At 42.9% G+C, this 26,960-nt stretch overlaps 1 protein-coding gene across 4 annotated transcripts; it reads right to left on the bottom strand.

The window, feature by feature from the left end:
* Positions 1–1,113: 1,113 nt before the first annotated feature.
* Positions 1,114–24,061, bottom strand: nkd2b (NKD inhibitor of WNT signaling pathway 2b). Of its 4 annotated transcripts, none has more exons than XM_071470338.1 (10): positions 23,780–24,061; positions 23,630–23,656; positions 23,430–23,521; positions 5,747–5,807; positions 5,040–5,167; positions 3,711–3,806; positions 3,445–3,586; positions 2,871–2,928; positions 2,635–2,762; positions 1,114–2,478 (listed from the first exon to the last, which is right to left on the bottom strand). In XM_071470338.1, the coding sequence occupies exons 1-10, from the start codon at positions 23,802–23,804 to the stop codon at positions 1,859–1,861; spliced, it is 1,377 nt and encodes a 458-aa protein (XP_071326439.1). In that variant the 5' UTR covers positions 23,805–24,061; the 3' UTR covers positions 1,114–1,858. The 4 variants fall into 4 exon arrangements, with proteins under 4 accessions (XP_071326439.1, XP_071326440.1, XP_071326436.1 ...); XM_071470339.1 differs by having other exon boundaries at positions 2,635–2,759; positions 23,780–23,936; XM_071470335.1 differs by having other exon boundaries at positions 23,630–23,666; positions 23,781–23,936.
* Between the last annotated feature and the right edge of the window lie 2,899 nt (positions 24,062–26,960).

Below are 26,960 nucleotides of genomic sequence, written 5' to 3'. Positions count from 1 at the left end.
ATAGTAATATATTTCTGTGAGCTCCCCATTCATTAAATCAGCTGGTAAACTATCCTCACCCATGTATTTTTACTTTACACTGTAAGCCTCATTGATAGCTATTTGTTGCCACCTGGTGGCTGACTCAGATTGATCAGCTATGTGGCATTAATAGGGAAAGCACACATGCTTAATAATGAAATAAATGATGGCTGAACTCCTCTGTCTTTGAGGAGTCCTGTGTCAAAACCTAGCTTTTTAAAATTTCATTTCGTATTTTACTTACATTGCACGTGCAGTTCACAAGACCTGTCTTTAATCAAATTACCACAAATTAATTGACGCACAAGGGGCCAGATGCTGCATGCACCAGAGTTACAGCGGATTATAGGCACTATCATGTGGCATAAGACTTTTCCCTGGTCTTCCATCTAAATGGCAAACAGAACCGCTGTGGTGATGTTATTATTCAACAGTGTGAACCCTATGGGAAGACTCAATACAGTCATGTACTGAAACTCTCACAGGTTAATGCGATGTTCTTTTATTGACTGAGCGGACAGTTTCAGACAGTGAGAGAGTGCAAGTGGAAACTGCTTTCAGAAGTAAGACCTTTCAGTTATAGTCATCTTTGTGGCCAGACAACCAGACACCATCCTGTAACTGTAAAAACACTAAATGTGGTTGTATAACATAATGTAGCTGGTAGTAATGTAGAGCTTTTCATTTGTTGATGATGAAAAACAAGATGACAGTGTCGATCTTCAGTCACTTGCATATTGCTTCTTTATCTTCTTATCACACCAAAGGCTAATCATTTTACATCATACATACAACCACAAATCAACAACACTAGCAGTCTATTGCCTGCAAAATATCAGCCTTGAATCCGCTGTGTAATTTAAAATGACCAGAACACCAAAGCTCACATCACATCACTTAGGTGTTAATTATCTGTTCTCAAGCCTCCAAACCATAATAATATGAGTTTGAGTTAGTGTTTAATTATCAACAAATAACATCATACTGAGAGGTTTGTGCTGCTGTTGTTCTACTTCTGTCCACACAGTGGCAGCAGCCACACCCTTGGCAAGTGTGTCATGAGCAGAAATAAACAAACTGTGGCTGCAATAATGTAAATGAACGATATAACGTTTATTAAAATATATAAAAGACAAAATACATATATGCATAATTATATCCATGATGAAATATGCATATACAGTATAATAATTATACAATAAAATGTGTTTACATATATAGATTTTTTTATACATATAGCAAGATATTTTTGCATTAAAACTGGCAGTGGTGATTTTATACTCCCTCCCCAAACAGGAAACCCCTCGGTCCACATCAGGCCTCCTAGAGGAGGAAGCTTCTGTGAAAAGCTTGAGAGCAGCAGCACCTTTACACCTGAGATCCATGTTTTGGAAAGGTCTCACACAGAACAACACACCTACTCTGATATATAGCTTCCTGGGACTTCAACCAACAGCATCAAGAGAGACAGAGGATGTTAGGTCAAAAGTCCTTTGATCTGTTTTCTTTCTGGTATCTGTACCCTTACTGAAAACAGGTAACGATCGCAGCAGTCCCAGCAGAAAATCGACAAACACTTCAAAGCTGTACCACGCATCTTTTGTTACACAATAACCTCAGAAAAATATCTGTCCGGTCCAATATCATCTGCCATCACACTACACCATTCCTCAGTACATCTAATCTCAGGATATATCTGTATAGCTTGCAAGAGGAGAGTAAAAAGATCCTGGACAGAGCATGAGACACTCCCGTGGGATGACGTTAAGTCCTTCAGACTGGTGTGGTTGGTTGTGGTTGGTCCTGTACAGTTTCAGTCACTGCAAACTGAGGGTGGTCATGTCTGGTGGTAATGGTGGTAGTGGTGGTGGTGGTGGTGTTCGTGGTGATGGTGGTGCTCGTGGCGTTGGACCACAGGAACCACAAACCCCGGGCTCCCAGAAGGGCCGGACGCCTGCTCTCTCTCCAGGCTTGGCAGTACAGAGGGCACAGGGGGCTGCTGTTGGGGGTGGGACTGAGGGGACAGCGGGGTTTTGGATGGGGACAGGGATTCTCTGGCTTTGGCCCTCAGGCGCTTGCTGTGACTGTATTGCAACGGGTGCTGGTGGTGGCCGGAAGGTTGGGCTTGGTGCGGTAAGTGGTACACATCCTGACCTCCGTGGCCCGCTGCGCTGCCACTGTGCAGCATAGTTTGCAGAGGGGGGTGGTAGCCGTGACATTTAGTGGATTTGCCTCCCCCATTATTCCCTCCGCTTCCCTTGTAGTTTCCTTTGGGCGATTTGAGGAATTGTGTACCCTTGCTTCGAGACTCTGTGGGGTTGTAGCTATCGCTGATGATCTGCGAGCGCCGCTGGTGAATAACTTGGGTTTCTGGTTCCTGGGAGCGGGAGCGGCTCTGGCTCTGGCTCTGGGAGCTCCGACCATGAGGCTCCTGGGGAGGGAAGGCAGGGGTGGTTCCTGAAGTGACAGCACAGAGGCAGGGGGTCAGTTATTTGTATAATTAAAATTAACTGTATTTAAAATGACTGCTGTTTCCCCTTTAAGCAATTTTAATATTGTACATCATGTGGGTTCAACACAGCAAGCTGTAAAACACAATGAAAAGATACTGACCTTCAAATCTGGAGGTGTAGTTCTCTATACCAGCCAGGTCCAGGTAGTGATTCCTCCTCTCTGTGTTCTCATCCACACAGTAATGCTGACCCTCGGTGGCCGGCGCCTCGTTGTTCTGCCCTCTACTACTAAAAATGAATCAAATGATGAGTGGCCAAATGAGAGTTACAACATTTTACTCATTTAATCCATAAGAATTAATACACTACACAAAAACAAGCCTCTGGGGTACTGACCTGATGTATGAGGACATACGTTTGTCCGCTGTGCGCCCCTCCTCCTGGTGACTGCGATCTGAAGAGAGAAAGCACAAGAGCTCAGAGGAGCGAGCAGTGTTCAGCAACATCCACACCTACAGACTGAAAAACTGGATTGTTGTTGTTTTTCTTTCCATTCAATTAACCTGAGCCGTAGTTGTTTGATACGTTAGCTGTTTTAAATAATTAAAAAGGCCTTCAGGGAGGTTCTCATCTTTCAGCAAGTATCCAGCAAGTCCAAAAATATACACAGACCATGAGCCAGGCACTGTGAACATCAGAATACATTTGAACATCTGAAAATGTACAGAAGAGGATATGACAGTACTGGCCACACTTGTTGATTGTCAAGTGCACTGCAAAAACATCACAGCAGTGACTGAATGCTTAACACCAAAGATGTCACAAGAATAAAAAATAACCTATAGATTAACATGGACTGAACTGAGAACTTACTAAGGTGCAGATCTGGGTTTCAGAACCAAAACTATCCCCAAATCTACAAATCTATAAGGCATACTGAATGTCAGTTTCTGTTTGTATTTTCATTTACCTGTCCCTGTTTCTCTTCTGTGGCACCTTGGCTCTGGAGTGACAGTCAGTTTGACACGTAGAGTTTTGCTCTTGTTATGGCAGGAGTGATTCACAGAGGCATCCACCACGTCATAGATGGTGTGCATCAGACTGGACATGTCCTATAGTGATGGGAAGAAAAGAAATTGTACTGTTGGTTAGCAGCACTCTATCGTATACTCTACACCAAGGAGCACAGATACAAGAATATGACAGGGAGAATAGTAACAGCTAAAACATACACACCTCTTTTGTAACTTTACCACTGTTGTCAAAGTCATAAAGGGTGAAGATCCACTCCTGACGGTTGTCATCCTCCACAGACACATCACACTCCAAGTCCTGTGCATACAAACACATGAATATCTACAATATACTAAACACAAAGCAGTATTTATAACAACAGGGGGCAGCAAAGTACATCCGATTTACTCATCACAGCTGTCTTCAGTTTGTTCTTTGACATTTTTTAGGAGGGTATGAGTGTTGTTTTTTATTTATTTATGTGCAGGAAACTTTAAACACTGCCTTACAAAGCAAAAATAAACAACGGCAACAACTCAAGTCTCTCTGACGAAAGGAAGGGAGCTTAAAAAAACATCACATTTTTGTATAAATTCATACATCCCAAGCTCTACAGCAGAGCACGTAAACAAATCTTTTTTCTCTAGAAAATCCATTCAGCTGCTCTTAGCGTGTGTCAGGGGAGCAGAGAGTGGCGAGCCTTTCCACTGTGACCTCGTCTTTCTACCGTTTTCCAGGAAAACTGAGCTCAACAACTACTCAGTTACAACTTTTTGGCAATAACTTTCATTCAGATGTATCTAGTAACATGGCCATAATTGGAAAAATAAACATCTGGAACATAGGCCCTCACTGCATGCATGGTGGAGAGCTGACACTGTGTGAAAGGCAGTGTGGATTTACAAGGGAGGAGACCCCAGGGAGAGAAACAGCCCTTTATGGTTCTATAATATCTCCTCAGCTCACATAACCAGCAGTGATCACCAAAGGGCAGATCTAAGCACTTCTTTAAAACATGCAAGTCTAAACATTACAATCTATTTATTCTATTTATTGGACCCTAAATTCAATCAGGATATGGTCTGGAGCAGTGTCAACATACAGACAGCTGTTCCGTGCACAGGGTGAGGGTATACAGCGGCAGCCTGGATGGAGATTACCCACCATTCATTTATTTTCTAACCTATGTTTAAATAACTTTCTCTCACTGAAACACAAAACAGTTTTAAGAGTCAGGTTTTCAATTAGAAAGACCTTTACATGACCTGAAAATTCTGTCATGTGAAGCAACACTAGTTCACTGTTGCAAGTTATTTCCTTTTGTTACATATTGCTTGTGTGTTGAAATATCATGTCCAGGTCCTTGGTCCTTCACAGGCCTAACACATATACATAGGCGCTCCTAATAATTACTGTCCCAGTGCGACTGGGCTGTAATTTTTTGGACTACAAGACATGTAATGGTAAATCCTACCATAGGCTGAACTGAACATGTAATGATACACTACAGATCTCAGTATAGCAATGTCGCCAGGTGATATGACGGCTTACATCCAGGCTGATGCGCTTCTTCCCGGGGGCTTTGTTGGCATCTCTAAGTATCTCCCGCTCCCCGTCCTCTGAGTGCAGGTACTGCAGGTAGCTTTCACAGCCCTCAGCCTTCTCAGGAGGGAGAACCACTGTCAACACAAGAGGACACACTGAAGTTAGGAGCAAATATCTCATGCAGAAATGAGGCAATAGCTCGTGTGGTTCATTAGCTACACTTCCAGAGAAAATCTTAAGGCCTCACAAAACCATAACCTTAACTTAGCTCTTGATTGCTCCTTATAAATGTGGTATCCAAACACGACAGCCCATTTATTCCAAAGAAACTCTTTTTGTACCTCTGCGTCCATACTGCATGTGCGTTAGTATCACTAAAACCATGCTTGGCATTTCTGAAGTTGCCCAAGACTATAATCTTGTGATAGCACAATATTTGCATCAACCAGGCGACAAACCATCAACCTTTTTTCTTTGATCATCAAGCAAAATCGCACATACACATCCTGAAATAATAAATGCACACTGATGACATTATAACTATCTATATACCATCTTTCAGGCTGTATTATTTATGTGATCATACACACTAACTGCTCATACATGCTAATCTATCATATGAACTCGTGTGTGTTTTCTGCAGCATTAACTATTAAAGGATTCTTTTCGAACAAAGCTTATCAATGAGTAAAAACACATCCTTCTCCACCTACCCTCTAGGGGACAGTGTTGATCTGTGAATTGTCCTTCCTTCAGCTCACCATTTGGAAACTCCTGGGAGAAGGAAAGACATGAAGGGAGAGAGAGCGAGAGGGAGGGGAGGGGGGTCAGAGATGTAAGTGAATCTACAGTTCAGACCACAGACACAGAGAAAACAAACAGTTCCAGCTAAAGCATTTCCTACTCAGATGAGAGGGAGAGGGCTGGAGGCTCCAGCGCGGCCAAACACTTTGAACATCTGCACGCTTATTGTGTTTCACTGTCTGGGACACAGCGAGCGTGGCCACAGCCAAGCTTTCAAGATTCCTCCAAGCCCTTCAAATGGACCCTTCTCACATCCATCAAAAAAACCCATAATGCACTTCATCATCCGAGCTCTCTCGCTCAGCCAACCTGTTTATTCTCATCCTGCTTGACATGGAACCCACCGAGAAGTGTTTGATGGAAGAAATTCTGTTGTATTTCTAATTGAAAACCTGACTCTGAGAAGTTTGGTTTATGTAAAACAAACCTCACAATGAGCTCTCAGCAACATGTGTGTATTTATTTTGAATGGAGAATAATTGCCAGATGGAAATTTCCATGCAGATAGGATGGGACTGATTAAATACACAATTCCATAGCCATAAAATAAAAGTGGGACAAAGCAGCGGAAGGGGAAAAAGGCTCTGCTGTCATATGTGAATAATCTATATCCTGCATGAAACAGAACCACAGTGTATTCATAACCATCCCACACATGTGCTAATGCAGAGGCACACTGAGGGAAAGGCAACAGGGTCTCAATGCGCGCACACACAGCCATTTTTTAATTACAACTGGATTGTGGAAACAATGAAAATTAAGTGCAGCACAGGCCCTAAACCACAAGTATTTAAACAACAAATGATTCATCTTATTTACGTCATTCTCAGTCCTCTAAGCTGCTCCACACACACTTTGAAATAAAATCTCACCAGATTGAATCAAGGAGGCCCACTGAAACGAGACAAATAAAAAACAGATAGATGCTAGAAAACAAAAGAACTCCATGTACCTTCAACAGAGCCGAGGCTCAAGTGAGAGTCTGAACATCTGCATGCGTTTAGGTGAACGAGCCCCCCCTCTCCCTTCCCCTTCCCCTCTTTCTCAGCGTAATGACAGCGCCAGAGCCTGTGGTTCTATTTAACAATCTCATAGCCCGTGATTATTCCTCACTTCAGAGGATGATACCTCCAGTCTGTAATCTGGGCCTGACCTTCACCACTGAAGGGGTTGGAGCCAGTTGAGTCACAGGGTCAAGGCTCGGACACCCACCCACCCCCACCCCCCACCCTGCAAATTGGCCACCGGAGACATTGAGAGAACACAGCAGAAGAATGGGAGTCGAGCCTTGGGAGGAGGATGGTAAGAGGAGAGGGGCAGGAAGTAAGCGGAAGGAATAAAGAAGAAAGAAAGGAGTAGAGGAAAGAGTGCACAAAGGGGGAAAAGAGGGAAGGAAACATAAGAGGAACAAAGATGGGAGAGGACGAATGCAGATAAGAGCAGAGGCAGAGGAGGATGTGGTTTGTTTGAAAGGAGATAGGGCCTATCTATTGCTTACTCCAGTCCCTGTGAGCTAAGAGGGAGAGGTGGAGGTGGGGTTTTTTTTACAGACTCTGGAAGGCCTCTGGGAGAGGTGGAGACAACTGGTACCACTCCCTGGGCCCCAAACAAGCAGCATTCTTTAATCACCAAATATACACATAAGAAACAAGAATAGTGTACGTGCATCACTACACAATCCATCTTTTGTGGCTTCTGGAGCCAAGTTGTTGTTTCCTCTCTGCACTGGATGCTTTTATCTCCCCTCTTTGTACTGCAGTCCCTTAATGAAGGGCAGTATGTAAGGAGGAGGGAGTACACACAGACACACTGTTCCGCAGCTCAGAGGAACATCAAAGACAACCATTGATTCTTCTCATCCTCGTTCCCATGAGGGTGCAGAGCAAGGTATAAGCACCTCTAAATGAAAGACAGGATTCAGCGTTAAATATAATGAAAGGAATCAATCAACCAACTGCCGAAAGTGAATCTTGTCTCTAATTAAAATTCAGATATCAGGAGACGCCTTGCTGAGTGCACAAGGAGGGGACCAGCAGGGCTTGTGTTGAACACATGGCTCCCTCCCCACCTTCATTACATCCATTGGAGGGGCTAATGAGAGAGCAGCCTGGGCCTGACCGCAGTCTGCAGTTTAACGTCTAAACACATGGCATCTCCAGCCCCATCGCCCACGGTGTCGGGCTCAAATCTGCCCACCACATGTGTAATTAACTGCGCTCTGGCATCTAGCAGCTCTCATTCTTTCACTATCAGATCACAAACTGCTCTGTAGGCGACGCAAATGTGTTAACATTTTAGAGCAAAGTGTTGCTTTTTTTTCCACCTGTACACCTGAAACTCATGATATGCACCTCTAAGAACTGCGTGATATTAGGTATGGGGAAGACAGATGAAAAATTGTATGTGTGGGACAGACGCTTCAGCCAGAGTGACAAGGAGATGATAAGGTAATAGATCTCTGTTGTCTGTGCATTGGAAATATGCTCTGACAGTGTTCCATGTAAACAGGTTCTGTCTCCCAGACGTCTTGACATAAGAGACAGACAGAGAGGTGTGTGATGTTTGTTCCTGTTTAATGCAGCAGTTCTGCCAAGCTTCCCTAAAGCCTCAGCCTACTGCCAGGCTTTTATGTGGGATAGGGTAACCAGGAGAAGCTTTCATAGCTCCCTACCAGGTGACATCAGACATCCCCCAGCAGTCTCTCTCTCGCTCTGCCTGCCTACCACCCATCCTCCCACTGGAAAACACTGCACATCTTTGTTCTCACCCCTCGCCCCCCTCTAGCGCAGCCCCTAAATATAAGTATACACACTTCTTTTAGTCCATTCTTCAAACCATACGAAGCATTTTGAAAATCGCATTGCCAAAAACAAGGGAGACTAACATGAAGATTGTTTACACAGTTCTTCTGGCCTGGGGGTATGAAATATGGCAACTTGATCAGATGTGTGGACGCGGATCCAAGAGCAAACATATGTTGTAAAAAAAAAAAAAAAAAAAAAGAACAGGATACTGTCTGGAAGCTTCCTTGTATAATTTCAAAGCTATGTGGTTTTCTGAAATACTTCAGATAGCTTATTTTTATATAAAGTTGTAATTAGCATAAAAATGGCCTAGCTAGCTATATACAGCACAGTGGTTGCTATTGTACGTTTAATTCTGTTTGTGTCTTCTTTTTTCAAAAAATAAGGCTTCCTTGCATTTATGGTGGAGTTACTTGTCCAAACCAGGCCAGCAATCTCAGTTATTTCCTTAATTTGATGCAGAGAGTGACTTGGAGACGAATACTGAGCGGCTTCCGGTAGAAGTCCTCCAGGATGTATAGTTTCTAGCAATACAAAGCCACCTGGGACAGATACTAAAGAGGGCGCCACAGGAGAGCCTTGACAACCACCAGACAGCCAGAATTCCCGCTCTTACTGGACTTTAATTGGGGCTGATTGTGGGTTTCCCCAATAATGAAAATGAGGATTGAATAGTATCAGTATAAAGAAAGGAACAGCAGTTCGTAAACAAACTGCATACTCTTCACCGCAGAATGAAACTGGAGAGGGAGTGGGGCCATTGAGAAATAAAAGCCCTCCATTCCAAGAGAAACCAACCTGGCCTCGACTCAAAACCAGATGTGAGCGGTTACACTGACGAGAGGCAGAGTAAAAGAGAGGGAGATGAGGGGTGGAGAGAGGGGGAACGGGGCTGGGGTTGAAAATATGGGGAGCTACAGAGAGAGGGCCGGTTGCACAACTTCTGTCTCTTCTCTTGCAAGACAGTAAAAGAACAATCTGTTGGTTTCTTGACGGCTGAAAAGAGAGCCCCCTCTCCTTTTGGTTCATCAGGCCTCAGCTTTCATTCCAAGTCAGGGTAATTATGGTGCTCAGAGTCAACAGAGCACATTGGCCCCAGCAAGTAGTGAGTAGCAATATTAAAACAAACAGTATTGCACACACTGCTGGATTTGGGTTAGCCTGCCTTATAATGTTCATTGTAATCACAATATAAACACAAGCTAAAAGTATTTTTATTATTCAGTTTATAACCAAGCAACCAACCAAGTTATCATGACTGAGCCAAGGACTCTCAGTAAGGTTTGGAGCATTTTCAAGTTAAGCCTCAAAAATCACAACCTTCACAACCTTGCCCTCTCAGTACTTGCCATTGACTAGACAGCTAACATTTGCCTTTGTCTGCTAATTAGGTTATTTTATCTATGTATCAGCATGTCATGACATGTCTTTGCATGAATGGAAATGAGATCAGAGCAGAATGCCATCCTGTTATCTGGACTGGCCGCATGTGGCCAAGATGGCCCAGATACGGTCCTTTCAGGGTAGTGGGACTCTCTCTGAGGTCAAACAGGAGGCAAAACCTCTCCCTTGGCAGGACATGAATCAACGGGGTGAAGCCTCTTCGGTCCTAGTATAACAACAGCTGTGGGGAGAGATGAGCATGCTTGCCTGTCTATGGGCAGCGCGTAAACCACTGAAAGTGACCCGCTCCCCTTCAACCAGGAAAGACTATCTCCTAAACTCTGCATGCCCCTCCAAACCCCTCCTCACCATACCACAGCTCTTTCTCTCACTTTGATTACGACCTGCTAGACGGCATAAACAAAGATTAGCATCACTGGCTGACCACCCTGCATCTGTCACCGGTGCTGTAATCAGCTTGCCTTCATTAAAGCGGGCTTTGATAGGAGTCTGATGTAACGGAGTGCCCTCCTCTCAGCTGTCACACAGGCAGCTACTGTAGGGACTTAGAAACCATGTGCTTCATACCAGTGAATGGAATCACACTCATGAATCTGGGTTTGGCAAATGTATTAAATTATATATGTAGTAGATCATAACACAGTTAATGTGTTTGATCAGTTACTGGAAAGAGAGAAACACAATATGGTTGTCAAGGTTGACTATATCTGACACACAAAAAACTGAAGTAAGGTTTAAAACCTGGTGCCACACACATTATGACAGCACCACAGAGAGCATGTTGTTTTAATTCAGAGGTAACGGGGCTTGGTGGTGTAATGCAATAGTCTCAGCGTGGAATTTTATATGACTAATGCCATGTGTTATATGCACTCGAACATTTAATGATCTACTCGAACAAAAGTATAGTAACATATATTCCTTTAACAGTCACAAGTGACACTGTCTTTTCATTTTATTTTGTTCTGGTATTTTAGCAAGTTAAAACTTGAGACATGTTTCGGATTTAACTCTGAAGTCGAGAAGAGTTTTAAAGGGGTGTAATCTCCAGTATGTCAAGTCTGATAGCAGGAAGCAAGTCCATGTCTCAGGTCTAGATGCAAGTGTTAAGAACTAAAACTTAAAATGGTAAATAAAGGCAAATAAACATAGTGTAGTTATGGGTTAGTTAGCCCATAAACTGAAAAATGTCTGTCACAATTTCCCCAAGCCCAAGGTGACATCTTTTTTTTTTGTCTGATCAGCAGTCCAGTTTTTGTTTGACAAATGACTGATCACCTCTGTCATTTATCAGAATTGTTGCAGCTTAATTTTCTTTCAATCAACAAATAATTAAAATACACTATATTACAGTACCGGACGTCAAGATGTACACCAATACCAGACAGGAGACACAGAACATATTTTGAGCACAAAACAGAGGTGAGTGCACAAGGCGACAGCATATCAAAGCCAGTGTGGGACAGGCGGTTACACTCAAACAGGATGTTCCTCTGTTTCTGGCCTCTGTGTGAAATTCTGTAAGCTCCCGCGCAGGCCCCTGGCTCTTAAGCCCGGCCAATGGGGAGCACGCCCAGGCTGATAAAGCTGCGGGGATTTGTTCCACATTCCGCAGGCCCTTTAAACAACACAGTGGATCTCAGAACGCCAGGTTGTGGGTGAGGTGGCTGTGATGCAGATTCCATTACAGTCCAAAGCAATGCCAACGCTCATGCAGTGTCCAGCCGAGCTGCATTTGCAACTCTTCAGCTGCAGTGATCTCATGTGGTTTAGCGTAAATCAACTGTTCGAACTGGTCGTCTGTCAAGTTAGTCACCTCTCCTCCACCTTGTCTGGTCCTGCTGGGTGAAAACCACTCCAACAGAGTCACTCTCACCTGTAAGGGCGCTTTTTGTGTACTGTAGTTAGAGTCAGGTTTCCAGCTGTCTGTCTTGTGTTGAGATGTCACTTATAATTGCTCTCACCTGTGAGATAACCACCAACACCACTGTTTTCACTGTTCGTTTTGTTAAGCTGCAAGGGATTTGAGTCACGGCTTTGAAAACCCGGCCTGGCAGTTCATAGGGGCGCGGCTCTGTGGTTGGAGGCTGGTGGAGCTACAGGCGTTGCAGTGCTCCTGTGGGTGACTGAGAAATGTAAACAAACCATGTTGGGGAAGGGCAGCTGCGCGCCAGTGTGGAAGAGCAGCAGCTTTGCCCAAGCTTTACATGCGGAGTGGTTCCCAACTGTTTTTGTCTGATGTGCCCCCACAGCCCCGTCAGATCAGCTCCAGTACCTTCTCATCAGCACTGCCTGTCATATTCTGAACATGTTCTTGTGAGTGGATTATAACCTGGATGTTAAGTGGACATTGTTACATAAATTCTTCCTTAAAACTGAACTGTCAGTGTGTAGGTCAAGTTTGTAGTTGTACTGCTAGTGACAGATTTTTTCAGTACTTTTTCAATGCATTTTTTCATTACTTTCAGCTAATGTTAACTATTGAAACTGTTTATCTATACAGTTATCTAACAGTGGCCACTGTTTGTATATCTATATTCACAATTTCAACAGTTAATCTATAACTTAAACTATTCCAACCTTTTATTGATTGCGTGTAGCAAACTTTTTCAACTTCTCTGATCGCTTGCTAACGAGTTTTCACCCGCTCTCAGTCGAGAGCGATTTGTATCAGACCTGCACTTGTCTTCCTTCACATGGATATATTTTTCAACAGAATTACAATTTCTATTTTTTTACTTAAGTTAGTTTAGTTTATCTGAGTTAGTTCGGTTTTCCACATTCCCGATGGCAAAGGCAGGAGCACCCCATAGGGTACAAGTACCTCTGATTGGGAATCACTGGAGTACACACTTGAATGATGCTGTGTGTCTGATACACAATGACGTTTTGGCTGCTCATTTAAATCTGAGGCACTCCTGTTGTTAAATAGCTTGTCAGTTGGTGGATGAGCTGCCTGCTGGTTTCCTGAACATGTCCTCCAGCAGGATAAGAACAGGTTAAGGGCCAAAACCAAAGCTCTACAGCCCACTTGTTACTGCTCCCTATGGGTAACTTGTGCAGAGAAGTGCAGATCCATATGACTGACTATGATAAGAGGAGCTTATGCAGCCGTGACCAATCAGCCAGTAATGTAGCATGAACTCCCAACACATCCATCTGGTAGGCATATTGGGCAAACAGAGATGGACGGCTGTTGTACTGTACTATTATTGCCTTAAGCCCTAAGGGGGAATCAGGTTTTCTGGTTAGAGGCAGCCAAAATACAGAGTTCAGTGCAGCAGGATGCAACAAATAACTAAGGTAGACAGGCCAGCACCCAGGCAGAGCCTCTAATAACTCATCTGCTATAGCCTAACTATTCTCAATGACACTTGCCAAACCTCAGGTCCTAGGAGACACCACTTGTTTGCATAATTGGTACTGTTCCTCCTTACTATGAAATATTTAAGGCTTGAGGCCATCCTGCCAACATAGTTTGGGTAAAAAAAAGTCTTGGCTTTGCAGACTGCTGCACAGTTTTTGGCACAAAATAACTTAAATCTGACATGCAGAAAAAAAGAGGTGCTACATATTCAGTGGCTGGACATCTTACTCTCTCTTTGTTGTTGTGTAACTCTCTGACTGTCCGATACTGCTGTCTCCTCCAGCTGGTAGGGATTGCCAGTCTCAAAGAGCACGAGAATTCTTGACACTGCAAGAACCGGCTTAATTCCAAGCTGTGAAGTTCCTCACAGGCCTGGAACTGGACAGGGGGTCATCCCAGGGTCAACACCAAGTGTTTTCCTGACAATTCCTAAAAATACACTCCTGCTGGGTGCAGGAAGCAGAGGAGACTCCGCGATCTTCAGATGACGAGAAGGAAGCCTGGATATGACAAATGGACCACTGCCAAAGTAACACTGGCTGTAATGCTTTGGCATATGAGATGCAACCTCCCATGAAAAAGGGGACAAAGTTGAAAGCTGAAGATGAGCAGATGAGATGTAAAAAAAACTAGCACATGGGCCAATTACTGATGCACCAAAATCATGCAAAGCTCATTCATATTTCTGTTGAATTATTCTCAAAGAAAATTGCTGGTCAAAAAAATAAAAAGGATACGAGGGTATGCATACTTCTGAAATCGCAGCTACAAGACAAGAATTTTAAAACCTCATGGTGCAAACCATGAATTACAATTTTTAATTGTGACACATCACAGAAAGATTGAGGCCACAGTCAGCGAGACTGTAACATCTGTGCTTCCTCCTTTTGGACTGAAGCTGCCATGTGTGCACTTTTGTGACCTGACAGACTAGCTGTGTGTTTCTGAAGCACAGTTCCCCAGTGTGAAATTCTGGAACGTAATTCATCCATGGCACAAGCAGAGATCAAAAGGCTATGGTGCAGAGGGCAGCTCAGCTCAGCTCCACCTCCTTCTCCAGCTCAGTTTTTGCAGCGGAGCGCACAGAGAGCTGCTGCTTTCACAGCCATAATTAATGGAAACCAGGGCTGTGAGGCCATGAAAAAAACCTGCACTTAAACATGAGCTGGCTTAGCTTAGCTTAGCTGCTTGTATGTTCTTATCTTATCTCAGGTGTAAAGCTACAAGCCCGATGGAGCTGTGCTCTCTATCACACACAAGTCTGGAGGCAGTCCACTTAAAAGCACTAAGTGTGGCACTTAATGTTTGATAAAAAGTTCTTGAAGGTGGATTTATGCTTCAAAAAGCAGAAGGTGCTGATGTGCAATAAAATCTTAAAAGCTATGAGATAATCAGGTGCTACCAGGATAGAGCAGTTCTCAGAGCTGAGCACATGGCACTGGGGGTAAAAGTTCAGATATTCTGATACACTGGCATTCTTGAAGTGATAGGATCATTCAGCCCCTATCAACACATAGAAGTAGGTGCTGGTTAGAGAGAAAGACCTTACTGAGCTGCTATATTGGAGAATTCTGCTGTATTCATTTATTGGCGCCACCGATCTTCAAAAGCTTATTTTCTGGAAGCTGAGGATATTTTTTCTCACACATTTTGGTACACTGTAAGCCGAGAACTTTTTTTTTTTTTTTTTTTGAAACTATATGCTGCAAAAGTCATTCTGCGGCAATATCATGAAATAACATCCAAATTTAGAAAAGTGCGTTGTCTTTGTGTTCTCCTATGAGCAGATGGTGTGTCTGAAAGGTTCTCAGTAGGGGGTGCTGGGTGGGGGCATCTCAGAGAGAACTGCTGTTTATTTGAAATGAGCCTTTAGGTAAACACGTTACATGGCACACAGGGCCAGGTCAGCTTTTGAAGTGGACGGGCTCAGGAAAGAAATGGGTGGGGGAAGAAAAGAAGGCAGCCTTTAGAGGAAATGAGAACAGTGGCCTCTTTCAGCACTGTTTCATCCTCTCCCTCCCTTTCTGTCACATATAGAAAGAGCACAAAAGGTGTTTGGGTGTATAAATACACCAACGCAGAGTGAGCGAACCGCCAAGTTCTTATTTCTTATGCACACATAAGAAGAATTATTCTGAAACCATTATTTCCTAAATTAAATTCCTCTGAAAAATTACCACCCATGACAAAAATAAACCACTTCCTTTCAATGGAGACCCATTGAGGGTTTTGATGACGGGAACAGGTTTGTGTAACAAAAGCAAGTTTGCAGCCATCCCCCATTGGAGAGGAATGCGATGTGCAGAAGGAGGGCCAGGCCTGTGCTGTCTGCAGAGCCTGGATCCAAGCTTTGAAGCTGCTCGTGTGTTTCAACAGCTAACCACTTTCAGATGGGACTGTGGCGTTTTATGAGCTGAGTAATAGCGATACCTACACATGTGCAGGCTTGGGGTCCCAAAGAGGGGGAGGCTCGGCTCAGAGCAGAGGGAAAGATGCCTAACTCCTCGGGGGTCTGGGTTTGGGTGTGTTTGATAAATCTTGCACTATGCCATTCTGTATACGAAATTGAATGACAGGAAGATGGATATTGTGTAAAGTCTATTAACACAGCTCTACTATAAATTCCTTGTGTTTTTTTTTTTCAAGATTACCTCGGACATCAAATGAACTTTAAGGTATTGACTCCTTGAATGAAATAAACACTCGTCACACGGCAATACTCCACCTAGAGTGTACAACGCTGAGCATAACGGTTTATGAGAATGACTGATTAATATGTAAAGAATTAAATAACACTTTGAAAAGAAGCAGAGACTTTGCACAGCATCACAACAATGAGTAACAATGCCAGCAGCTCTGGGTACCCGCCACTGGGCCTTTTTTTTTTTTTTGGCCTACAGGAAGCCAGGGTTTGCAGTGTGTGCGGTGTTCTACTCCCCAGCCTCAAACCTAACAGGGCGTCAGGTTCAGGAATGTGTAGCAAGGATGAAGTTTCGAAGCATTCAGGGGTGACTCTGAAGGTCTTTTACACACAGAAAGTGAATGCACCTAGCAACCTAGCAAAGGTCCAAAAGAGGGTGCACATTGCATTACAATAATAAGTAGCTCAAAAACACAGTTGCATGGTGTGACTGAATTTTACATATTCTTCAGTGGTTATTCTGGCGTTGCCGTCCTTTTTCTGGTCTGTACTTCTGTATTTTTTCTGTATTTTTTATTTCTGTAATTTCTTTCTCATGCAAAGAAAAAAAAAAAAGATGTAGTCATGGCTAAAATTTATAGCTATCAGCTTATATTGGTGCATGCTGCTCTTTAGTTTCCCCAGCACTTGTATTGTGGAATATATGTCAGCATCTGACCTTTGTGAAGACAATCTCAAGTTTCCACTGGCTGAATTCATGGGATAACAAACTCATGTCCAAAAGAGGAATCCCCTGTCCTCTTTAAGCAAACAAGCAAAACCTCAGTCTTCCCTTTCAATCTGCAAATATTTAAAGAAACAAAATATTGAACAAAAATAGATCTGCAATGTCTCCTCTGGTACTGTTTAAGCTAGACTTTGAGTCTGAAGCGTCCTGTGTCCTCCACATGCATTAAACTCACTGAAGATGTAATTAAAACAATGTAATCAATTAACAATGGCTACAATGACAGCATATAATAACACCACCAACAACCATAACTGAAAAAATATAATATCCCCTGGCCGCTGTCAGGCTTGCGAAATGAAGTCCACTTGGAAAAGAGCTAAAGCTTTCTAAGGGGGAACAGGGGTTTATGTGGAAACATACCTTACACACTAAAATGTAATAACCTTTGAGTCTCCCGGTGTTTTACTTGGCTGGGAGAAGCACAAGATCAAACACAGACTTGGATCCAGCAGCCTTTGCCAAAAATGTCAGCGCTAAGCACTGGGCTCCAGCTTCAGGTATTTTCTTTCCCCTGGCAGGGAGCGAAAGCAAAGACATAGACCAGTATTAACCCTCGGCAGGGCTGCCCCGAACAGCCACCAGCACACTAATCATGCAGAGGAAGTGAGGTCTCCCTGCTGTCATCAGTGACCACGCGTGTCTAGGTCATGTAGTGTCACTGAGAATCTGGGATGGGCTACATTCAGGAAGTTCAGATATTCACATACGATTGCATGCATGATGGCTTTGCTGCGATCCGTTCCTGTGAAGCTACACGGCTCTCTCTGAAGTACGCACACAGATCTCTCATAAATATGAAAAGCAGTGACAAGAAGTAAGTGACTTCAAAGTGGCGATGATGGGGCTGCGATATCTCTGAAGGCGACAGAGCTTCTTCCATATGTCTGCAGATAAGAGCGCCAATAATGAAGGAAGTTGAGCGACTGTCGTTCCTCTTGTCTAAATATATAGTGTTCTCTTTTGAGCTGGAGGAGAAATCATTATGTATACCATCAAGTATAACCAGCGGTATGGAATATCTGTGGAAAAGCTGTTATGGTCTGACAACAGTTGTCACAATGCTGTCAAAAAGTCATTCAACAAGCAATAGTTGTGTATATCTATTTTCATGTGTGACGTTGCATTGCATTGCATCAAAAGCTGGGCTGGGTCCAACTTTTTTGCCAGAGCCCCCTGTGTTGGCACCCTCTGCTGCACCGCTGGAGAGAGAGAGTGTGGTTTTTTTTTTTTGGTGCAGGGCTGATGTCGGTCTGAATGTGGCCTTAGAGGTGTGTGCAGGCTGATGTTCTTATTTTTGGACAGCATCAGGCCAGCTGTTTCCCCATGTTCCCAGCCTTTTGCTGACAAGAGAACACATCTGCGTAGTTCACAAAATGTCAAACTATTCCTTTAAGAGATGATGTTTTCCAATGGCGCAAAATGGGCAACCGCCTCAACGCTAAAGGCCTCAGCTTCTCTGTGTGACAATGGGTGCGCAGTAATGTCATTACCCTAATTGCAAAATGCACCACTTAAACACAATATAAACCAAATTAATGAGAGACTTCAGTTGGCTAGAGCATTTACCTAATCTTGAGGACTTGTCTTGTAGAGGGGCCTGGTGTAAAATTCTAGTTTTGACTCAAAAATTCGCGAGGGTGGGGGTTTATAAGGCGCCCATAGCTCATTTTGCCCACGGTTAACACAGCGCTTAATTTGTGCCAAAGGTTTGTGAACCAATGTGTGATGTCTCTTTGATTCCTCCTGATGGCCAAAGAGAGGCCTTGCTCTCTTCTTAAGCACAGGTCACAGGGGAATTAGGGTGAAAGTGAGCAAACTGCTTCAAAGTACTTCAGACAGTATAAATATCCTCAGAAAAATAAACATTTAATCTGCCTGCAGTGTTGTAATGTCTTTTTCCATTAGGCACAGGCCACACAAACCACCCTTTGCCTCTCACTCACTCACTCATTCCCTGACAAACATACAGACAGAGAGTGAGAGAGGGACTCGACCTCTGACTCACAGGCGAAGCCATGTGGTGACACGCGCTTTAACACTCGAACATGAAAGAATGGCTGAAACAAGCGTCTCGCACTCGTGACAAGTGTCGAGGCCAATCAGGTGATAATGTTTACACTGCTCTGGACAAATTGCAACCAACGTAGAGGAGAAAAAGTCCCAGGAGAGCGGTGTGATTTGCATGTTAGAAGCTGTTAGAAGCTAATATAGAAGCTAATGTGAGATCAATGGTCAGCTCCTGCCCAAACAATGCTGTGGACGGGGCAGATGAGCGCTCTCCATTACTCCCCTCCCCCCACTACCTTTAAAGCCCCTCAAATATCTCCCCCAAGAAAAAAAAAAACACCCTTAAACCCACCACTCCACCTCCTCCTCCTCCTCTTTTCCTATTCCCCGCCACCCTCTCTCACCCCCTTCCCACCACAGCCCCTCTCCCTGCTCCAGGATTTTGCTGTACAAACCAGGAACAGATGTCTGCCGGGGCCGTGCTGAAAGACCCCGCTGTTCTGGATGCCAGCCACATGCTTTTCATTCAGAGATGAAGGCTCACAGCTCGCCTTCTTGTGAAGCCAATTTCAAAAAAAAAAAAAAAAAAAAAAAAAGAAGGGGTGGAAAAAAACAAACTCTCCAAATGCCTTCAAGTCCCTTCAAAAGCAGTACATATATGAGCACACCTTTTTGTCTGCTCTCCACCGTGTATCACTCCCTGGTAGTGCTGCAGCAGAGGAGGGACAGGGATGGGCTTTTTTTCTATCATTCATGGTTGTAAGAGACACAGAAGTGAAAAGTCACGAGATGTTGCCGATGAGAATATTTCTTGAAAGAAGTCTTTTAAGTGCTCTCAGCTGCACAGTTGCATCCACTACACACAAGTCAAAACTAAAAAGAAATGACCTCAGTTTTAAACTTGTGGCTTGTGTATTGAAAAATAAAATGTCATTCAGGGCCACAGCCTTAGATTACACAGACATCCCAGCCTCAGATCCAAATCAAATACTGCGAACGCAAAATGAACATGGTGACTAGAAGATATACCCAAATGCCCAGCGGCGGAATTGTCCAAACAAAACATCCATTTTCAGCAGCATTGCCAAATGAGGACTTTTATATAAGGGGAAAATCTTATTCACAGATTCCCAATGAATGTTAAAAAAACATTAGCTTACAATTAGTTTAGTGAGCTGCTTGGGAACTCTGCTCTTAAACTTAATTTATTATTGAGGGGTGAGTGCTACGTAACTCTCCGTAAGTCAAAGTAAATTTGCGTCTTGGAGCTTTTGGCACGCTCCCCCTTCACAGGCGATGTCTGTGGGAAGTTTTGAGACAAAAGATGGTGCTGAAAGGCTGAATTAGGCTGTCATTATTTGGGCATCCAAGCATGTCTGTTTGAAGCTCCAAAATGAAGCACTGTGGTTGTGTGTGTGAGGGTCTGGACTGTTGACGTGTTGATGTTTCCAGAGGTGAAGCACAGTGAACCTTCACAGAGCTCTTCCACTAATGAACACAGGTTTGGGTAAGTACAGGGTTTGGAGTTTTCTGCATTTTACATATTCAATAACTACACACTGAGCTTGTTTTTCGGGGTGAGGTGAGCGACTGCACCTTGGACTACCACTTTGATCTCACCTGTAGTATTTAGGCATTACACCTGGTGCTTGGACAGGTACGACTTATCTTGAACACCTGCAAAATAGTGTCTAAACGTTGATGACTGTAGCCAGGATGAGCCAAGTCGTCCTGCTGAATCACGTTCTCTTTGTCCACTCACACCACACCTCAAGGAGACTATAGGATTGCATATTGAAGGCAGCCTGCCAGCTGCAATCTTAGATCATGGTTTGCAGCAATATCAATGTTTAAACACGTCTCTTCATCCCTTGATCCTTTGTTATGTCGTGCTACAGAGTAGCAAAGCATTCACAATTTGCTGTATAGATGCTTTATTGAGGAGATTAATGGTTTACAAAGAATGATGTTGGGCATGGGCTCTGTTAGCGCTTGTTTTTTTTTGTTTTTCTGTTTTTTTTCCCCGGTAGTACTCCATCCCTCAGCCCATCCCCCAGGGACAGGGGGATAGAGGGGTGAGGGTTCGGAGGCTCCACTGATATCAGAGCCCTTTTATAAGTCGCAGCTCTGTGCTTTGAAGTCACAGCCAGACAGCTCAGGAATCCTACTCCCCCATTTGACAATGAGGAGGGGGATGGTCAAAGCTAAATAGTGTGTTTGGCCAATCTCTTCCTATATGAAATTATAAGTAATTTTAACTGTCCCTGCAGCTCATCAACCAAGGCTAAGTGGAGAAAGTACTGTCCGGTGAGAGCCATTTGGTGAAACGCTCAGGAGGAGAAAATGTGGCGGAAATTAATCTAAAAACTTCAAATCTTGTTAAAAAAATATAACATTACTGCTATTTTCTGTTTGACTTGGACTTGTTTAATCATGGTCTCAACCACAGACATCCAAAAACCCATTATCCAATAATTATATCTGGAAAAGTGACAAGTAGTGACATGTAATCCAATCCCAGCGAAGAATCAATTAACAGTATGTGAACAAGGAAATGGTTTTACCGTTTTACAGCCGAGATAAATTCTATCTGTGCTGAAAGTCTTTCTGTGTGATGGGAAATGAAATGGTACAAAAAACATCCCTGGGGACATCGTCTATCTTTATATTAATGTAGGCTCGTTTCAAACAGCATGGGTAGAGCTGTCACTGTTTAAAAGCAGGCAGTCACACATTGCAATTGCAGTGCAATAGTGAGCATATTTGCTGGTTTTAGTGGTAGTTGATCAGGTCTACAACTAACATATTTTCATGAATCTATATGCAGATCAGTTTTAATTTTAATTGTTTGGTCTATAAAGTGTCCAAAGAAGTCAATTAGACTTTCCTAAAGTCTCAATTGATGTCTTCAAATTACTGGTGTTGTCCGAACATCAATACAAAACCCAAACATATTCAGTTTGCTGTCACATAAAACAAAGAAAAGCTACGAAAGTGATGATTTCTAATGTACATAAAAGAAATGCAAAAACTCTAGAATAAAAGTACTAGAATAGCGTGAATTTTATGGGTACAGGAGTTAATAAAAATGCATGAAATACATAGTTTCCAGGTCACTTTCTGACAAAGGAAAGCTACAAAAATATTCTTTTCTGCAGCAATTTACCATGAAGACACATAAAAACCAGCATATGCAATAGCAGATGAGATTGCATTTTGTTCTTCCCACCTCCTGCTCAATAAATTCCTGAGTTAGTTTCTAGGAAAGCCGGAAGAGCTGGTCAGTTAAATGCCAGTGGTTATGCAGTTCTGTTCGGTGACTGAGCCTCGATTGCAACCAACTAATGACACAACATAAATCAGAGGCATGACTTTGATAGAGGTAGAGGAGGGTGGGACCCACCTACTAATAAGAGCCAAGCGTATGTCTTTGGTGGTTTCCCTTCAGGGGAGTGTGAACTCAGACTCCTCTGAAGCAGAGTAAATTTCTCTTTTAATTTGCCATGAGTGGGCGGTTTATAGCCCTGATATAATCCATAACTCTTCCACTATTACAACCACCCACCACACGGATTGTCGGTACCTCTGTGTGAACTTTTTGCACTTTCTGTCTGCGAGCTCGGGACTCTTGTACCCCTCAAAACGACACGCTAATTGAAGTGATGTAATGTTATGCCACAGAGGGCTGCCCACTGGGAGCCGCACTAGAATGGGAGGCATTGAGGAAAAAGACACAGCCCTGAGTCATGATGCCAGCAGCCACAAGAGCAAACTTTATATCCCTCAGTCTGAGAAACGACTACCTTTCCATCCAGCCTGTGTGTGTGTGTGTGTGTGTGTGTGTGTGTGTTGCTTTGCCAAGACGCCTCACACACAGGGCTCATGGCTGTCATAACCCATCCAGTGATGCTGGCAGGGGAATAACCGCTGCAGTGTTGTGCCGGAGCCAGACATGACAGAGAGAACAACAGCCTACAACTTTGCAAAGACACCAGCGTGTCTTCACACATGCTTGTGAATACAGTTCGCTTCCCCTCAAAGTCAAGAAGTTCTCAGCTCATCTTTCATGAAAAGGGAATGTAACAGCCCCAGCCAGACAACTTTGAAGTGCCTGACAGATCCATCACATCAGCAAATACACACGCGAACACACACACACACACACACACACAAACACTTTTGAAAAATGAGTTTTGCTCATGTAAATCTGTTAAACAAACATGAATGATGCACATACTGCATAACAAGAGGGAAATCACTGATCATTTAAAAGCACTTTAACTCTCTATGTTTTATTTTTGGGGGGGCAGCAGAGGATTAAAAAAAAAAACACATTTGCGAAAATGAATTCTGTTCAAATTTGACTTTTATTTAGTCCCATTATTTTCTTTGTGGTCACTCATTAAAATTGTTCACACAAAGTCTTAAAAATTAGTAAAGGGGTAACTGAATAGCCTGAGGAGCTTCTCATTTCATTTCCACCAACAAGCTGCTTTTGCTTTTACTGGCTTGATATCGCCACGAAGAACAATTCATTTGAAATATTAAAAAAAAAAAAAAAAAAAAAAAAGCCTGATACCTGCATGTTCTTCAGCTTGTGCTCCGTCGCGCTGTACCTCTCACACTCCTCCATCCCTCTCCGGAGGAAGGCGTTCACAACAAAACTGTCTCCTGAGACATGAAGAAGACATGTCGATCAGCAGCTATAAATCTCACCCTATGGTTTGTTAGATTGTCAACATTCATAATCCTTCATTATGTAAAAGGCTCTGCCCTCACCTTCAGGGTTTTCTCTGCGCTTACACGCTTCGGATCCCGTGATCAGAAACAGGGATGCAAAACGGACAAACGTTAGTTTTTTTGTAAGATTATGAAGGAAATACGTCAAAAATGTTTATATGCAGTGCTTTCAGCCACATCGTCTCTTACCATGTTTTGACTGAAGTTTGCCCATTCTTAAGTCCCTCTTCCCTGGATCAATAAAGGTACTCCAAAATCCGACAAGGATAAAACAGTTACTGATTCAGCATGGTCACATTGTGTTTGTTTTGCAAGAAAAAAACTCCGACTTCATCCAAAGGCGGGTCATTGAATCGCTCCTTCATTGAAGCATCAGTTGTCCCTGTGCAGAAACAAGATGAGTGTGTCAAAGGGACAGTGGGGGACGGGGCGCGCTGGCTGTCTGTCCCCGGACTTCACTTCAGTCCAACTGGATGTGGAAGCGCTTTGAACGCGGCACAGACCGAGGAGCGAGCGTCAAGACGCGGGGAACACGTAGGGCACTTCCGCTTCAGGCTGTTAAAAAAATAAAAAATAAAACCACCAATTGATAAAAGTGTTGGGACCAGCATATGAGCAGTGAAGCATGACTTCAAAAATGTGGGGAGAGGTTTGTAAAAATGTTTATGGAATAAATGAACCTTTCACACCAGTTCAGTCAGGATTTCTATATCACCGTCTTCATATTATAAGGGCTGCATCAACACTTTTCACACTGATTAATCTAGGCCCATGATTGAGTTGTAACTGGTTACTCCCATGGTCTTTAAAGAATATAAAACATAACGAAATTCAACTGCACAAAACAATAATAAAATATCATTTGCTGTAGAAATACACAGTTTTTAAGTTGTTATTTGTTTTGAAACCAACTTTGTGTTTACCAACTATGTATTTTATTAAATTAATTAATGAATTAATGTATTTATTTTACGTTGCTGTACACAAATGTTTTCTTCTCTCTTTTTTTTTTTTTTCCAAATGTACTTCTATTTTGAAAAGCACATTACCTTGTGTTCCGCTTTCGTTTCGGTTTTGTTCAGCAGTGAACAGGCAGGTTGGACTGCTCGTCTGTAGTTGAACGTAAAACCGCGTCCTCTGTTGGTGTAATTCCATTCATAGTTTTTAAAGCAGATTTATATTTATAACGAAGACACTTCTGTTATTGTATTAATTAAATTCACTATTTTATTAATGCCATTGGTTTGTAGGCTCATTCATGTCTCAGCCTTCTCTCATTCAGACTCGACTGAACAGCAAAGGTTCATCACTGAAGTTCCTAGATCACAAAACAGTTAATTAAATCCATCTATGCTCGTGTGTAAACTGGAATAAGAGGCTGTTTCACTTCAAAAGACATTTTGGTTTGTTAAGGAAATTAGTTTTCACAACATTTCTTGTGTTTGGGGATACACACAAGGTGCAACTAATGATAACGTTATTACTGAGTGATCTGAATATGCTACTGTCTGTACACAGTAATTTCCATTATTTGTTTTTGGTATGTGCACAACAGATGTTAAAGATAAACCATTTGTTTATGAAAGAGAACCAGGAAGAACATGCTGTACTTCAACCCGCCAGACATCAAAAGCTCTTCAGCAGTTTTATAGCTTGTTTCCTTTGGCAGGGCGTTAAAACAGGGCCCTGCTGCAGAACACATGCCAGGAGTTATGAATATTCATTTACTTAGGCAACCTTCTGCTTAGTATGAAAACATGAATGTGATGTTAGTGTTTTGTAAATATTCCACTCCTGCGCAGACTGTATTCAAAACTAGAAGAGCTGTTACTTTGATCTTTGCACGTTATTGAGACATAAGCTATTATTACACGCTTGGTGTCAATCGCTCACTCACTCACTCACTCATTCACTGCTTCAAGTGCTGCTGTCATATAAGAAATTACAGCCATGCATGCAGCCCATCTTTGTACTTTATTGCTTGAACAGTGGCGCTATGCCTGGAAGAACATAAGAGATTTTTTCCCCCCACTGTGCTTCTGGAAGAACATCATTTTCTCTGAGAATGGTACTGTATCATAGTGTCCCAGTTTCACTGTCATACCTTGATGAATGTGGAGAGTAGCTACATAGCGCTTCCTGTCAATTTGTCTGCCATTTGACTCCTCACAGACACAAGACTCTCAGATCACCGTCTATGGCTGACAGGACGAGCTGACATTTGCGTTGCTCACTGATGGCAGCCTTCTTTGATCCTGCTCTCCGTGCCTAATTATCACCACTTCTTTGTGTAGCCTGGCTCTCAGGATTCTGCCTCTTTACAAGGTATCTCTCCCTTATCCTCTTTCCAACATCCCACTTAAATGGATGACAAACATATGGGGACACAGAAATGTCTGAACTCAAGCGGAAACAACTTTTAATGCAGTCTCTGACAGGATAGTTTAGACTGGGAATAGACAGTTGTCTTTTAAGGTCGATGTTCGCCTGGATGAAAGTCCTGGTGTATCATCAAAGGCTGTCAGAATTGATGAAGAACTGAGAAGCCCTGACAGCTTCACTTTAATGGGCTCTTTTTATGTATTTGCACAGAGGATGTGGATCATTATACTGGTAAAAGTGAAGGATGTTCCTAAATTTGTGTCAATTGTTGCAGCATCACACTTAAAAAAACAACAACAACAAACTGATAAAGTGTCATTTCAATACTCAGATAGATGAGTGTTAGTTTCCATGGTTTTTGTGTGCAGCTCTGTTCAGTTTCCTCTTAGCGTACCTATAAGGATGTGTGTAAGTTGATCCCCTCCCTATGTGAATCACCATTGGCACATGCAGTTATATTCCATTGCTTTCAGCCATGTACCTGAACAACGGTTGAGAGGATAAACATCAGACTGTTTGTTTTGTTTGGAGTTTTCTGACATTTTCAAACAGCTTGAAACAGTGATAAAACCCTGTAACAATAAGGCTTTTGACTTTTCTTCCATCACCGTCTTGATTGCCTTTTAACAGCTGCCTGGTTTTGGACCAACTACAGTCAAAAGAAAAAGGCCTCCAGACAGAGCAATTATGGTTTTATTCACAATACCCGTTCCTACAACTTTCCTTTTCTCTATCTGCCTTTTTTTTCCTCTCCACTTTGTGATCAGTGATCAGATTAGAGAAAAGAACTTCCTCATGCGATTCATCTCACATAAAAACTCCATTGAGAAATGATAATTGTGGACGCCAAACAATTAGGTGTAAAAGATACTGTGGCATTAAAGGGATAATTCACACAAACAACAATTAAGCCTCCTCAATGAAATGGGGGCTTTATGTGTGAGGGGAAATCCATTCTGGGCTTTTTGTGAAACCCAGTACTTAAAAA

Source organism: Trachinotus anak, unplaced genomic scaffold (assembly GCF_046630095.1).
Source record: "Trachinotus anak isolate AG129_WGS33_773 ecotype Australia unplaced genomic scaffold, CSIRO_AGI_Tana_v1 ptg000032l, whole genome shotgun sequence".
In the NCBI taxonomy this organism is placed as follows: domain Eukaryota; kingdom Metazoa; phylum Chordata; class Actinopteri; order Carangiformes; family Carangidae; genus Trachinotus; species Trachinotus anak.
The sequence above is the reverse complement of the archived record's forward strand: the minus strand, read 5'-3'. Positions and strand labels throughout refer to the sequence as shown.